Here is a 15,858-nt window from a genome sequence, read left to right as displayed (position 1 = left end):
GTACAAGAGAGAGCTCTTACATGGACTTGCACTTGCTCTTTCAGGTGGGTCCATTTCCCTAATGGACAAAGAAGGACTGACTGCCCTTAGCTGGGCTTGTCTGAAGGGCCATCTTTCCGTGGTGCGTTCCCTGGTGGAGAATGGAGCTGCCACAGATCACGCTGACAAAAATGGACGCACTCCCCTGGACCTGGCAGCTTTTTATGGTGATGCAGAGGTGGTAAGTGCCGTGTTGTTAATTGCAGAACAAGGAAGAAATCAGCAGAAATACCATAAAATATTAGTGCTCAAATGTCTCGTCCATCTTGCTGCATTCACGTAACACCCAGACCTGCAGACTAGAGCAACACAAGAGTAACTTTATCTCAGATACTATAGTGTTGGGCCCAGGATGAGACCCAGAATGGAATAGAACGTAGCTCCGTACACACTGCATGGAATTGTGCCAGGCTGGTCTTGCATAGGGCAGTGGTGACTGTGGCATTCATCATTGCAGGTTCAGTTTCTGGTGGACCATGGTGCCATGATCGAGCATGTTGACTACAGCGGGATGCGCCCACTCGACAGGGCTGTGGGGTGTCGCAACACTTCCGTCGTGGTCACTCTTCTGAAAAAAGGAGCGAAGATAGGTAGGGTGAAGGGGGGAACCCCTCTTTCAGCTGTTTACTAAAGCAGGACGTCCGGGGCGTGGGTCTGGCTTCCTGCAGTGTAAATGGAACATTGGTGTGAACGTTAAAGCGGAGCGGCTGCTTCCTACCCAGAGTGCAGCACATGAGTTCTGACTGTCGTGCTCTGTGTGTTCAACTGTGATTTTTGCTGCCATATACTACTTAGCAAACGTAACCAATAAGCAGCTGTTTCTTTGGCGAGGCCTGTCCTATGGTAATGCTTTTCTACCTTTACTAGTCCCGGTCTATAAACAGAACCGTATTCATGCATTGCTGTGAGCTGCTGCTTTCACTCGCTCTGTATATGCTTTCAGATTCTAGCGTTAACTGCGCTGCTCCACACAGCCGCTCACGTTACCTTGCCCTTGGAGGGGATTTTGCTGGTGCATTGGCTTCTTTGCTGCCTGCCTCTCACTGCTGCTTTTTCCTTTCTTTGTTTTTGTTTTTTTTCACCTTCATCCATTTTCCCCCCCTCCTACAACTTTTTGTTTTCTCCTTTCTTTGAAGGTTGTCAGACGTTACCGAGTCGCCCTCGAGGTATATTTCATCGCTGTCAGCATCAGGCTTGATCTGATGGCTTTGTCAGCTTTGCTTTCTCCTGTTTGATTTAGCCTGCATGCATTCCCCTCGACCCCTAATCTTTTAATTTACCTCACCTTAAAATATTTTGTTAATGACTGTTGCAGAGAATAACTTGAACTCAAAAACTAATCCTGAAAAACACATTGGATTCACTTTTAAAATATGGTTGACTCCTTCTTCACCCAGACTAATGAACTCTGCTCAAAATTTTACCACTGCTCCCTAGCTGTATTAGGCCTTGATCCATCAATTGACTCTGGGTGGATGCCTGCACTCGCTGAAGTCAGTGAGACCCTGCATTGGTGCAGCTCTCTGCCTATGGGGAGTCAATTGTGGGAACAAGACCTTAGAATAACCTGCTTCAGCGTGGGCTCTGCCTAAAAGATTTTGTTGTTATATTCTCCAGCTTATTGAATTTTCCATTCTTTAGTATTTGACATCATATGAAGTTTTAAATCAAAACCTAGTCCTAATATCTAGGCGGCTGAATTATTGATTACCTCTGTTAAATTTATATATATTTACTTAACATGCTTTTTTATGTAACCACTTTGATTTCCTCTTTAAACATATTTTTTAAACCCAACCATTTCCCCCAAAGCTTATTCTACAACATGTGCTGCCCTCTTGTGATCATTTAAAAAAGAACCAAGTCTTTGAACGAATACAAAGGAAAGACATTGTGTTGAAGATGGTGTTAATTTAAGAAATGCAAGATGAACTGCCAGCCCTTTAATTTGGAGCAGTCTGCTCCTTGACCACGCCAAGTTGTTCTCTCCAGCAGAAATTCCCACCCCAGGATATTTTTTCCACCTAGCTTCCTACCACCCTTGCATTGTATGAGTTTTTTACCCATCATGCATCCTGTACACTACAGGTCCAGCAACCTGGGCGATGGCCACCTCCAAACCAGACATCATGATCATCCTGTTGAGCAAGCTGATGGAGGAGGGGGACATGTTCTATAAGGTGAGAGGGAGAGCAGAGATTTTTCCAAGGGATGACTGTGAGAGAGCTACAGAGTTACTTGGTGTGAGGTCTTGTTCTTCAGGTGTCAGTTTGCTAAGCAACACTTGCCCCCTTAATCCAAGCCAAGAGATAGCTACATTTCTATCAAAAAGAACGCTTACTGGATTGCTTGCATTGCAGAGGAGTTTTACCTTCTGATTGCTAAATTTAAACAGGGCTGAAACAAAGCAAAATATGTCTGCATTGTGTGGATTCGAGGTGAGACGTCATTGGTTTTCCACCTTGAAAACTCCAGAACCAAAGAGTTGACAGGGATTTTATAGCACTGATGTTGTTGCTTGGCAGTGTCATTGTTACGCAGCAGAGTCATTGCTATACAACAAGGAGAAAACACAATACGAGTGTCACAGGCCAACATAGTGAAAAAATGTCCATGTAATGAAAGCAAATTCTCAGGACATGGTTTTTTTTAGCCTGTCATTACCATTAGGGTGACATTTCACAATGACAGCAATAGAGGCCCTTTGCTCTGCATTTATTTTTAGCTGGTCTTCAATACCTGGAGATTTGCACACACACAAGAAGCTGTAAGTCCAACGATGATTCAGAGTGAGTCTGAGAGTGAAGTAGAAAATATGCAAAGCTGGCACCGTAACTGAACTCATCTGCCAGGGATATATGACACAACTGAGGAACTTGAGTCTAAAGGATTTTAAAGCTTAATATTTGCAGCTGCAAAATTAATGTCTGGATAGTCATGAATTGCATGTGTCCTAATTCCCGTTTTCCCCTCCCTCTTTTTTTTTTTCCCCATTGCTGCCCATGTGTTAAACTTGTGCATTTAAAAAAAAAATGAAGCTACAATAATACGACCAGGTTTATCCTCCCCCTCAGAGAGGCCTCCCCTTCAGTCCCATGTCTAAGCCCTAAGGATTCCACCAGACTCAAATCCTCCACCCGGAACAAAGGCAATAGCTACCATCCTTCAAGCTGGAGGAGGTCTGCCAGTGGAGCTCATTAATCTTTGGACTGCTGGTGAGCAACACCAAACACTCATTCATAGGGATTGAATGTCTGCTTCTATGCCACACTCAGCCCCTGCCTGCCCATGGGGGCTAGCTCAGGGTGAAAGAACCTTCCCTCTTCCCATGCATGTCTGTTCATGGGCTTTCCACCGGAGCAATCCTTGGGCTACTCAGACTGTAGGGAATGCGAAGACTATTTGTTCCTCCTCAAGAGAGTCAGGGTGCCTAAAAGCTGTTGGGAATGAGGTGGGATCATGGCTTTGTCCCCCTCATACACTGGCTGATAGGAGCAAGCTGCTCCCTCCTAATGGGAGAACCGGATTGCTCCCCAGTTGCCCAGAAGACACCGTCTCTCCAGTGCTGCTCCTGAGGCAGAGCAGCTCCACCCCACCTCCAACGCACGGCAGAGACCCAGATGTCACAGTCTTGCCTGGAGCGAGAGGAAATGCGTCTGAATCACCTGTGAGCCAGCACACTCCAAGGGCACCCTCTTTGACTGTGCCTCATTTCCATGAGGTCACATAGTAAGCGTCCTCACGTGGATGTCCCCTGCACAGTCCAGCCATAGACCAGCTTTCAGTACTGCCATTTGCCCAGGGAGAGGTCACTACGCATAATTGTTCAGCATAGCCTGCAGGGCAGCACATCACATGGGGAGGGGAACATACCCAGTAAAGAACAGATTTTACCAGATCCTTCTGAAGAACGATATCGTTTTTATATGCTGTGCCCTCTTCCATCCACGTGAGAAGAAAGGGCAACCTTCAGTCTGATTATCTACAACTTTCAACCTCCTAGCCCTGCAGTGTATAGAATTTACTCTAAAAATCTTTAGCTTCATCAAGGTGCTTGTTATTAGGTTTGCGGTATTAACCGTTCATTACATCAGTGTTGGAAATTACAGTACCAGTATATGACATCTAGAAAGTGGCCACCTGCAAGGCCCCTTGCACAAGAGTTACGTAATATTGCTGCCATGTTACACACCAGAGGTAGCTGCATTACAGTAGTTGATCTCTCTGTGATATTTCGAAAGCACTTATCACCTCTCCAGGGATGGATTAATGCATAAGCGAACGAGGCATGTGCCTAGGGCCCAATTTTGGGGGGGAGAACCAAGATGGACTTCCTCCACATGTGGGTTGACAGCGCCACATGGGTTTGGCCCAGCTGTCCTTTCGTCACGACGGAGGGATGGCCAGCCCAAACCCGAGTGGTGCAGGCGCTGTAACCCTGTGTGCCAGATGAGCCTGGGTGAGCGTTGGACTAAGGACCTTGCCCTATGTGTCGTATGGGTGAGCTAATCTTACTATGGGAACCTTAACTTATTTCTGCATCCCCTGCCATTTAAGTTGAATTATGTCAACGTACTGTGGTATGAACGTAGGGTAGTCAATGTGTTGTTTTTGGTGTTAGAAGGTAAGGCCCCAGAGGTGTGTTTGCCTAGAGGCCAGTGATGGGTTAATCTGGCCCTGCATCTCCCACAAGGAGCACAGCACTTCACCTACAAAATACGCCTCAATTCCAACAGTTCCAGGGAGTTTTTAAAAGAAGGAACCTGTTTCCTTATACCAAGAAATCCAGAAATAGATACAATTGCCATCCAGATAAAAGATAGGACCAAGGAGGGTGATGAGAAGTTTGCTCTAACGCTAATTTCTAGCAGTGAAGAAAGAGAATTTTTAAAGAAACTGTCCAAAGTGCTTTCGTAAAGCAGTGTCATTAATATTTCTGTGTTGTGCTGCAGGACTGGAGGAGAGCACCCAAGACTGTTGCTGTAGACAAGGCGGTGGCAGCCAAACTCAAAGAAACAAATTTAGCTATCAAATAGATTCCTGTTGCTACCAAGTTCCTGCTCTGTTTTCTACTGTAGCGTGAGAGCTCTGTGTGCACTGGGGGAGCAGTTCTTGCAGAATGCATCTCCATTTTAGAAACGGTTCCCCTGAGCAAATGTTCTGGCTGTTCTTTCTCAAAAGGAGATCAGCACCTAAGGGGTGTTCCCTTGTCCGTACAGTCACTGCAGCTGCTTGTCAGCAATTAACAAGCTGCTGCCACTCTTAAATCAACCAAGTGGTGTATTTTGACATCTTACCCTTCTATTAGAAAGGTAAAGTGAAGGAAGCTGCACAACGCTACCAGTACGCGTTGAAGAAATTCCCCAGAGAAGGGTTTGGAGAAGACCTGAAAACCTTCCGTGAGCTGAAGGTGTCACTCCTCCTCAACCTCTCCCGATGTCGAAGGAAAATGAACGTAAGTTCCACACACTCTTCAAGTCCCTTTAGAGCAAGCTGCCAGCTTCCCGCCTGCGCATAAAGAGTGTGTCTCTCCCATGGTTCTGCTATGGCCTCTGAAATCTCTCCTCTTTGTAACCTGGTTGTCCTTCACAGAGCACTGATATTTACAATTCGGAAGAAGTAAAGTAGTGATTTAATATTCATTTCAAACTATTAAAAATTCATTTCCATGTTTAGAGCTTTCTGAATTTTTTATTACTCCTTTCTGATGACAATATGAATTTGAGGGTGGAGAGGTTAGTATTTCTCTGATTTCCAGGGCAGTGGTGAGGGGTGGAGTCAGTAGATGTGATCATTTGAATACCAATTAATTTGAAATCAGGGCGCTTAGAGAGCTCTCACTTCCCCGGGGCAATGACTCATCCAGAAACACTCTCCCTCCCTCCTCCCAGAACGCCATGTCCCTGTTCTTCCCCCTGCTCTAATTTAGCTGCACATAGAGATAATCTTCTGGAGTCTCTCTGTTCCTCCAAAAGAGCCACATGCCACCTCTCCCCTTCTCTGGATTCTGAGAGCATCACATCTCCACAACCTGACCAGTCTCCATAGATTTGAGAAGTGAAAGTCTTCATCAGACCCAGGTGCTGGCCAGGATTATATTGCAAGGGAGGGGACTTTGTGATGCCTTCATTTCTTTAAGCTGTTGAAGGGGACAGATGAAAGTGACGTGTGTAGTGATCTTAATGCTGGCTAGCAAACAACACAACAATCAGAGAACACTACAGAGATGTTAAACTCATCTTTAAACAAGCCAACTTTCTGCTAAGCCTGCACTTTCAGGGCCAAATTTTCAGCCAAGCCTTAAAACTTGCTCTTTTTTTTTTCTCTCTTCTTTTTTTTTTATTGGCACAGAATTGCAGGGGCATATCATTGCACCCATCATTTAGCTCACATGGACGTCTAAACCATAGATTGCACCGTCAGATAAGTGACTTAGATAGCTGAGTGACTGGAATTGCAGATGCAAACTAAAATCAGTCCTTGCAGACCCACTCTTATCATTTTTTGTGTATTTGGGTGCAGAAATTTGTTTAATAAGAAGCCTTGATATGTTCAAGAAACAGCTAATCAATTTTAAACCAAACAGAAAAGATATTTGAATAAAAGGCAAGTGTCTGGAAATAGAACTGAAATTAAGCGAACTTTCCTCAATGGGTTTCTGTTATGAAGACATGGTTTTCTTAAGATACAAATGACCTGTTTGAATGACTGCTTGGTGCATTATGATTAGTATCGCATGAGCCCAGTACAGTCAAAATCCAAGTCATATTGCCAGTGCATACTTGCCTTGGAACGTTGTATTAACTGGTAAAGTAGCACACAGCTGTGGTTCACAGACGTCCTTTTCAGTATATAAGATCCCAAAAGCTTTTCCAAGTTACACTCGTTAGTGACTGCAGCCAGTGTGCACTGATAAACTCCATTTGTAGCCTAGCGGAGTTCGCCTTGCTTATTTTTTAAGCAAAAAGGAATTGTATTAGACACCATATCCTAGAACTGCTGACTGTTACAGCCCAAAGCCATTGCTAGACATGATGGGCAAGCGGGTGCTGTACCAAAGCCACCCCACTGGGAAGTGGGCACCCTACTGAGTGCTCACATGAGCTCTGTGGCGAGGCACATGGGCAGTAGGGAAGACAAGGTCAAGGGAAGGGTAATCAGGAAGAATTATACCTTAGCCGATAATGTACTATTCATGGCAAGGCCACACACGAGCATTTTAACCAATCTACATTCTGTTCCACCACCTTCCCCATCACCCCCAAGTCAGTGTTTGCTAAGTAGTCCCTAAAGGAGAGGAACAGAGGGAAGTGAGAGAGAGTGCACTGTGAATGGGTCCTGTACATTGCTGCACGTAGCTATATAGGCACCAATATCCCTTTCCTCCCGGAGAAGTGTTATTCACGATCCCTAGTATTAGGGGGGGTGTCAGAGACAGTCACCGGGGGAGTCGGGGGGTGGGGGGAAGGGTTTCCTAATGGTTTCAACAGTGGAAAATCCTTCCTGAGATGACCTTCCAGTCTCTGCGAGAGCAGATGCTTACTGGAGGATGTAGGTTACTGGACAGGGACTGCATGCACTTGATTGGGATCCAAGAGGCAGAGAAAGGAGCAAATTTCACCTTGGGTTAGTGTGGGTGCCGGACAGTGTCTAACATTATGGAATGGGTTTGCCTCTTCTGGACACCGTTGTAGCTCTCTTGCTATCAATGATGTCTGATCCATGTGAAAAGTACCATCAGGTTTTCCAACTCTACATGCAAAAACTTTGTCCATATAATTTTGTTTTGTTCCCAAGTTGTATATATTTTTTTATTTATATATCTATATATATATTCAATTACTTATCTACACACCTATTGTAATGACAGGATTTTGGAATGGCGGAGGAATTTGCCACTAAAGCACTGGAGCTGAAACCGAAATCTTATGAAGCTTACTATGCAAGAGCAAGGGCCAAACGCAGCAGCAGGTGAGGCGAGAGAGAGAGAGAAGTGAGAGGGGCTGTTCTCTGCAAGTCTGGGCACAGCGGTGTAGGAATTGACCATGCAAAACTACATGAGTATCCCTGTGAGAACAAATTGCAAAGGAACATTGATTAGGGCGGCTGTAAAAGACCCCAAAATCAACATCTTCCCTTATTTAGTAATTCCTGTGGAGCACGTTCATGTGAACTTTTGAGAAGCTCATTGTAGTTGAGTTTGTTGGAATATACTCAGCACCTTACATCACTGAAAGCGTCAAATCACAACTGAAAAGATACACTCTAGTTCAACTGCAGCTATTGGACTTGAAGCAAGGATTCATTCATAGAATTGCTATGGCCTGTGTTATACAGGAGGTCCAACTAAACGGTCACAGTGGTCCCTTCGGGCCTAGGAATCTATGAATCCGTCTATCCTAAAGCCTTCTTCTTCTTGGCTACTAGTAGTGCAGTGACTTTGTGGGCAAAGGCCAGCCATTGTGCTTTCAGCAATAGCTCATGCTCCTCCAGACTGGGCGCTAGAATGATGCAATATTGGGATCTCACTACATTTCAGACGCAGCCCAGAGGATTCCCTCATTAAATCTCCCTGAAGGCCCAGGGAGACGAGATCCCTGCAGAACCTGTCAATGCCATTCCTGACCTGGCAGGAGGGTTTGCTTTTGAGTCTCTCCCTCGGGCTGAGCACATTGTCACTGCACAACTGCTAGTCTCTGCTCAGTCAGTGGAGTGAGACACCAATTTTGCCTGCATGGCAGTGCAGAGACTCACCGCTAGCCAGAGGATATTTAATGTCCGTTTGTGTAAACATCAGAGCTGAGGAGAAGACACCGCAGTTTAACCTCTCATCCCAACGACAACACTTTTAACTGTGCGTCTCCCCTAGCTATCACTGCAGGGAGCTCAAGTCTTATGTGGGAGCGAACCCATGACCTTCTCTTCTAGAGACAAGCCCGGCTAGTTGAACCAGACTGACATTTTGTAGCTTTCCTTGAATGTTTTCCTTCTCCACTGGTTGCAAAACATTTACAGACGTTTAAGCCTCAAATGCCTTTTCCAGATGGTTTAGCCCTTTCCTACATACAAGCAGCATTATTTCCCCGTCTCGCTAATGAAACAGGCTCAGCATGGCTCTTTTTGGTTACTTCCTTGTTTGTGCGCCAGCATCACCATTGAGATCAGCGTAGGTCTGGGGAATTCAGTTACCTTACCTGCTCTCCCCTGATTTGGAGTGGGTCTTACCAAAGTGCTGGGAGGCATTTGGGGTTTTTCTTTCTCTATGACGGAGCAGTGAACGGGAGCATTTTATAAAAAGGCACATGTTGAATCTGGAGGCTGTTCGCCGCCAGATCACAATCGTGTTCAAATAGATTCAATTTTGTTCAAAAGCTAACAGTGTCCCTGTAAATGACAACCCACCTCCCCTGAATACCCCATCCCCTTACTCCTCATAGGCTAGCCTTTACAGTGTCAGTCCCAAAGAGCACCTTCCACGGGGGCCTTGCGAGCTTGCGACTGTTGGGACCTCTCCCTGCCTTGTTCCCTTCATCCTGAGGAGACAAACCCAGTACCCAGCAAAGTCTGAGAGGCAGCCTGGTCTTATGCATTGACTGGGGGAACCCCTGAGTTCTAGAGCCACCCCTGCCATTATGTGGCCTTGGGCAAGTCAGAAGAAGCTAAATGGGCCACTGGCATGAGCAGCTGCAGCTCCGTCGACGTGGACAGAGTTGCTCTTGCTTACTCCAGTGGTGGGCTTGGCACAACGTCTGTGCTTCATTTTCCCCTTCCGTAAAGTGGGGACAATCTGCGGACAAAGCTCACGGGGTGCTTTGAGGAGTAATTAATATGTAAAGCACTCTCCAAGTGAAAGGATAATTACCGGGCTGGGTTGTGCTGTCCCAGAAATGTGTCTCCCTCCTCCCCAGAATGACTAACAATGTTTTTCTTTGGTTGGTGTAAAGTAACCAAATGGAGGCACATAAGGCAAAGCTCGAGAAAGCCGCTGTAGAGATCACAGCCTCTCCCTAAGTAAAGACGAGCTGCTTAAGCTCAGTAGAATCCCCAGAAGGCTTCATTCAAATCCAGAGTAACTTCAATTCTCATATCTGTCCCCTTGTCAAGCAGGCAGTTTTCAGCAGCCCTGGAGGATCTGAACGAGGCCATCAAGCTGTGTCCGAACAATCGTGAGATCCAGCGGCTGCTGATGAGAGTGGAGGAGGAATGTAGACAGATGCAGCAGCAGCAGCAACCCCCAGCGGAGCCAGAACCTGAAGTTCAGCACGAAGAACTGTACTCTGTGCAAGATCTCTTTGAAGAGGAGTATCTTGAGCAGGATGTAGAAAATGTTTCCATTGGCTTACAGACAGAGTCGAGGCCCAGCCAAGGGCTTCCCATCATCCAGAGCCCACCCCCATCCCCTGCTCACCGGGATTCAGCCTATATTTCGGGTTCGCCTCTTGGGTCACATCAAGTTTTTGACTTCAGATCCAATAGTTCTGTGGGTTCACCAACAAGACAAGGGTACCAGTCCACCTCTCCTGCTCTGTCTCCAACACACCAGAACAATCATTACAGACCTAGTCCGCCACATACTTCCCCTGCTCACCAAGGTTCCTCTTACCGCTTCAGTCCACCTCCAGTTGGAGGTCAAGGGAAAGAATATCAAAGTCCACCACCTTCACCCCTCCGTAGAGGTCCTCAGTATCGAGCCAGCCCTCCTGCAGAAAGTATAAGTGTCTATAGGTCCCAGTCTGGCTCCCCAGTACGTTACCAGCAAGAACCTAGTGTTAGCCAACTCCCTGGTAGACCAAAGTCTCCGTTATCCAAAATGACACAGAGGTCCTTCCAGATTCCCCAGCTTCCTGTTGCAGTCCCACAGCCAGGGCACAGGCTACAGCCAGCCAAGGCACAGATTGTAAGAAGCAACCAGCCGAGCTCTGCCGTGCATTCTAGTACTGTGATTCCAACTGGTGCTTACAGCCAAGTCGCCCATTCTATGGCCAGCAAATACCAGTCTGCATCAGGGGAAATGGGAGTTGGTCAGAGTAGGTTGGTCTACCAAGGTTCAATTAGTGGAATAGTAGGTGATGGTAGACCAGTGCAACATGTGCAAGCCAGTCTTAGTGCAGGAGCTATCTGCCAGCATGGAGGGCTAACTAAAGAAGATCTTCCACAGAGGCCTTCCTCAGCATACAGGGGTGGAATGAGATACAGTCAGACCCCTCAGATTGGGCGCAGTCAGTCCGCTTCCTATTATCCGGTCTGTCATTCAAAGCTTGATCTGGAACGTTCTTCCCTTCCCTCCAGCCAGCTTGGTTCTCCTGATGTGTCTCACCTAATCAGAAGGCCCATTACTATCAACCCTAACGAAATAAAGCCTCACCCACCAACTCCAAGACCGCTGCTTCATTCCCAAAGTGTTGGCCTCAGATTCTCCCCTTCTAGCAATAGCATTTCATCCACCTCCAACCTGACTCCTACCTTCCGCCCTTCTGCTTCTATTCAGCAAATGGAGATCCCTCTCAAGCCAGCCTATGACAGATCATGTGATGAACTTTCTCCAGTCTCTCCACCTCAGGGGAGTTACCCCAGTGAACCAGCCCGTTCCAGGACCACGCCGTTCATGGGAATTATAGATAAAACTGCTCGGACTCAGCAGTACCCCCATCTCCACCAACAGACCCGGACCTGGGCTGTGTCTTCAGTGGATACTGTTATTAGTCCGACATCTCCTGGAAACCTCCCCCAGCCAGAATCGTTTAGCCCACCTTCTTCAATCAGCAACATTGCCTTTTATAACAAAACCAACAATGCACAGAATGGCCATTTGCTAGAGGAAGACTATTACAGCCCCCATGGGATGCTAGCCAATGGGTCCCGGGGAGACCTCCTGGAGAGAGTCAGCCAAGCCTCCTCATATCCAGATGTTAAGGTGGCTAGGACACTGCCCGTTGCACAGGCCTACCAGGACAACCTGTACAGGCAGCTGTCCAGGGACTCTAGACAAGGGCAGACATCCCCTATCAAACCAAAGAGACCGTTTGTGGAGTCTAATGTGTAAAAGACACTTGTTGGAGTAAGACCCTTATGTTTTCAGCACACGTTTCCAGGCTTGATTCCCACCTATATTTTTATTATTACTCTTATTTCTCTTTGGTAGCTACATGAGCAAGTTTCTCCGGTAATTTCTGTGTGGTGATCAGACAGCCATGCACGCGCTCAGAATCTTTTGGTATCCAGCTGACGGTGAAGCCAACATCAAACAAGCCAGTATTGTTTGCCCAATTCAGACTGAGTTCCCTCCCAGGTTTCAGCTGTCAATCAGGATATGTTAGTGTACCCATGGAGTGGGTTAACCCAGATAGGTCCCCTATGGGAGGTAACCAGCTCTTTGCAAGCGGTCATGTTCAAATCTAATTGGTTTCTTTGGTTTTAAGGAGCTCTCATGTAAAATGCTTATGAAAATTCCTAGTGGAAACTGGCTAAGAATTGGCAGCCTTTTCAAAATTTGCATTATCCGGTATTCCCCTAGACAACCAGAGCCTTCCTCTTCCCACTTGTGTCTTGCCCACAAAGAGCTCATTACCTGCACCAAATGGGGCTTTGTTTGCTTTTAATAACAAGTAGCTATGCATAATAACCGACCTGTTTGTGCTGGTTGTATAGCATTTTAATCTGAATTGGATTGTTTGTTGTTTTTAATAACGTAGCCTCTCGCAATGAGTGGGGCCCATAAGATGCTTTGCTTCTTTGACAGCTGCGTTCCAAATGCCACAGTATTGATTTACGCTGAGGCGTTTTAAAAATATTTAGAGAGCAATCAAACTCTGCCCCTTTTGTGAATTTTAATCGGCCAAAGGAATTGGCTAGAAACCCCTTGTGCATTTTGTAAGCAGAATTAACCACAATCTTTTCTTCACACCTCCAGCAGATGATTGCATCTCACACACACCACCACGTTTTCACCAGGACAGTTTAATGGTTTTTCATTTTGCTGGCAAGGAAAATTTGAATAGGAAAACCTTAATGGAGGAAGAAATCTAAAATCTTTTTTTGATCATGCTGCATAACGTGACATGGAGGTTTCCAAGCCAGAAAGTGTCCAAGGAGTCACTTTAGTAAAGTCCTTCTGAACACACAGCCTTGCCTTGCCATTTCCTTTGTGTTTGCACCTACTCTTTGGAAGCTGCGTGCGGTAGTGAGGGGCTGCCCTCCTCTAAGGGATTAATGAGTAAAATGTGTGTCTCTTAGAGCTGCAAGATTTGTTCCTGGAATTTTGGAAGGCGGTTGCTGTGTTCCATACCTGTAAATGTTAGAGACAATGTTTGGCTCTTTAAGGACCTGTAGTTAAGAGAGAGATATTTATAATTAATTTATGTGATCGATTTCAGGAAAATGTTTTTGTTTTGGTCTGGTTTCTTTCTTTTTTTTCTTTCCAATCAGATGCTACTAGTGTTGAGTCAGTGTGAAAAGCAGGGGACATTTCCGAAAACCATTTTTACAGAACTGTCCAAGCATTTTCTGGAGTTTTGTTTGCGTAGAGGGAGCTTTCTTTGCATAGGTTTGATTTATTGTTGGTTACGTTTTTAAGCAGCCTTTTCAGTAACTGAGGGCAAACAGCCAGGTGGATGGGAGGAGCAGTAATATTGTAGCTTGTTTTAAAGCAAAACAGTGCCTGTTGCCCAGTATTGCATCTCACATCAATTCTTAAAAAGGGAATTGGTCCTTAGAAAGAGTTAACGCTGTTTGTTTCCAAAGGGCTACGTGAATCTAGTCATACAAGGAAACATTCATTGAACCAAATTAAGGGCAGATCCTCAGCTAGTGTAAATTGGCGTCACTCCGTTGTGACCGCAACACAGCTACGATGTTTTAAACCAGTTGAGGATCCAGCCCCAAAACTCTTAGCAAACCCGGGCTTCGATGAGCTTTTCACTTGTGTGGAGCTGTAAAGTGATCAGCACCATTTGTTGTAATTTCACTTCTTAGACCAAACTGAGTGGCGCCACGCTTGGGACAGATCGGGTGTGTGTCTCACTGACAGATGGAAAGTACTCTTGATTTTGCATCTGTGTTCTTTGGGGATTACGTTTCTTCCACTCGGATATTTGTGGGACACTTTTATATTTCTCCAAGACAGTCTTTGTATTGGAGGTTTGTTTTTTTCCCCAAGGGGCAAGAAGGTGCAAGTCAGAATTTTCTCCCTTTGCTTTACGACAGGGATCTCTCCCAGTTACCTGTGCCTCCTTCCCAACACATTTAGACTGGGCCACGAGGAAAGGAAGCTGCATGCACTATTTCTGTCATTGAAAAGGAACTGACCAGTATTGTTTCTCTCTTTTTTAAAGTGTGTTCTACCTTATAAGGAGCAACTGATTGTTTGAATCTCCCTACAGTGCACCAACCTAGCTAGACTGTGTCCATTGATTTTATTTTAATAGCATCTTGTTTTTATTCAAAGCCCCGTCTTTCTTGAACAAATGAATGGCTTTTTAGCGTCAGTAGTTTCTTCTGAAAGGAAAAAGTAATCACATTTTACCCCGTCCCTTTTTTATATACAGTTAAGTGAGCCATGCTGCTGCCATAAGCCAGTCATCTCTAATCTTATTGTTAAGAGACTCCAAACTGGATGATCCTTGTCGAAGAGAACGCCATTGTAATATCTCTGACTGTGCTTTGCTTTGCTAGTCACTGCCATGTGAGTCCAGTACTGTACTTTAGAAATGTCCCCTAAAAGCACTTACATGTACAACTTCGGGTTTATGAAGATGTTTTAAGGAGAAAAAAAAAACCAGTTCACACTTTAACACTAATACAAAAATGAAACAACGCTTAAATACTGTAGCGTGCAGGGTTTTTTTCCACAGTATCATGTGTTACATTTTCACAGGATTCTTGCACTAATGGTTTACCATCTGTTCTCTCTGTAAATGGGTGCACTTTACTGTTTGAATTTGTTACTATGATAAATACTGGATATTTAAGCGTGAGTAGTGTCTTCATTAGAAAATAGCAAAACAGCTCTTGTCTCAGTGTATTTTTCAAAAAAGAAAAAAGAAAAAAGAAATGAAGCAATGAATCATACCATTTATAGCACAAGAACTAACTGTTGTATATAAGCATCAAAAGATTGAGTAATTTTTAAATACAAAACTATTTGCAGTGATTTTTAAAGCGCTTCCCCAGCAATTTTCTTAGGACACCTGAGGGATATTTGTTTCTTTAGTTACTGGATCGGTAAGGAACACATGTCTCAATTGAAAATCAATAAACAATCGTGTGTATCTTCCAAGTCATAATTAGTATCTGGCATGGCCATTAGTTTGTATTTGCTGTCATATTTTGTCTCGGTTGTAGAGTACACTATCTAAAGGCAACTCAATAGAGCACAAGACTGAAATTTCACTTGCTGCCCCTTCACTCCTTCAGGTTAGATGCATATCTTGTAAGCTTGTCTGCTGAGGAAGGTAGGACAGTACTGGACCGTATCCCCGGCTGGTGTCAGGATTTCCAGGCAGGCTATACTTAGATCCTGTACATTTCTCTGTTGGACTAATTAAGACTACCAGCATTGCCCCCCCCCCCAACCAGCACCCCACCAGGAGCTACGTAATTTGAGACTGCCCTCAGAAGTAGGATTCTTCAGGTGCACCAGGTAAAACAGTTTCTTGATGCCTGTGTCAAGACCCCAAGAATGTTTTCCTTGGAGTGTAGTCTGGGGGGTATTCCTAAACAAATACTTGTAACCAAACTAGCCACTAGATGTCACTGTGACTCCACACAGAGTCACCTTGAGAGGGCACTGAGTATTGAACGGAGCTAGAATTTCTATCCCAG

The 15,858-nt window shown here is 45.2% G+C and overlaps 1 protein-coding gene across 1 annotated transcript in view; it reads left to right on the top strand.

Moving 5' to 3' along the window:
- Positions 1-15,005, top strand: part of TANC2 (tetratricopeptide repeat, ankyrin repeat and coiled-coil containing 2) — a 585,366-nt gene extending 570,361 nt beyond the window's left edge. The window contains exons 23-28 of the mRNA XM_024201203.2: positions 45-220; positions 497-629; positions 2,128-2,219; positions 5,348-5,494; positions 7,910-8,010; positions 10,147-15,005. Of these exons, the coding sequence (XP_024056971.2) occupies positions 45-220; positions 497-629; positions 2,128-2,219; positions 5,348-5,494; positions 7,910-8,010; positions 10,147-12,082 (2,585 nt within the window). The 3' untranslated portion in view covers positions 12,083-15,005. The remainder of the gene's footprint in view (positions 1-44; positions 221-496; positions 630-2,127; positions 2,220-5,347; positions 5,495-7,909; positions 8,011-10,146) is intronic.
- The last annotated feature ends 853 nt before the right edge of the window (positions 15,006-15,858 follow it).

The sequence above is a fragment of the Terrapene carolina genome, unplaced genomic scaffold (assembly GCF_002925995.2).
Source record: "Terrapene carolina triunguis isolate 2854851 unplaced genomic scaffold, T_m_triunguis-2.0 Scaffold193, whole genome shotgun sequence".
In the NCBI taxonomy this organism is placed as follows: Eukaryota; Metazoa; Chordata; order Testudines; family Emydidae; genus Terrapene; species Terrapene triunguis.
Note: the sequence above shows the minus strand (reverse complement) of the source record. Positions and strands in the feature narration are given on the sequence as shown.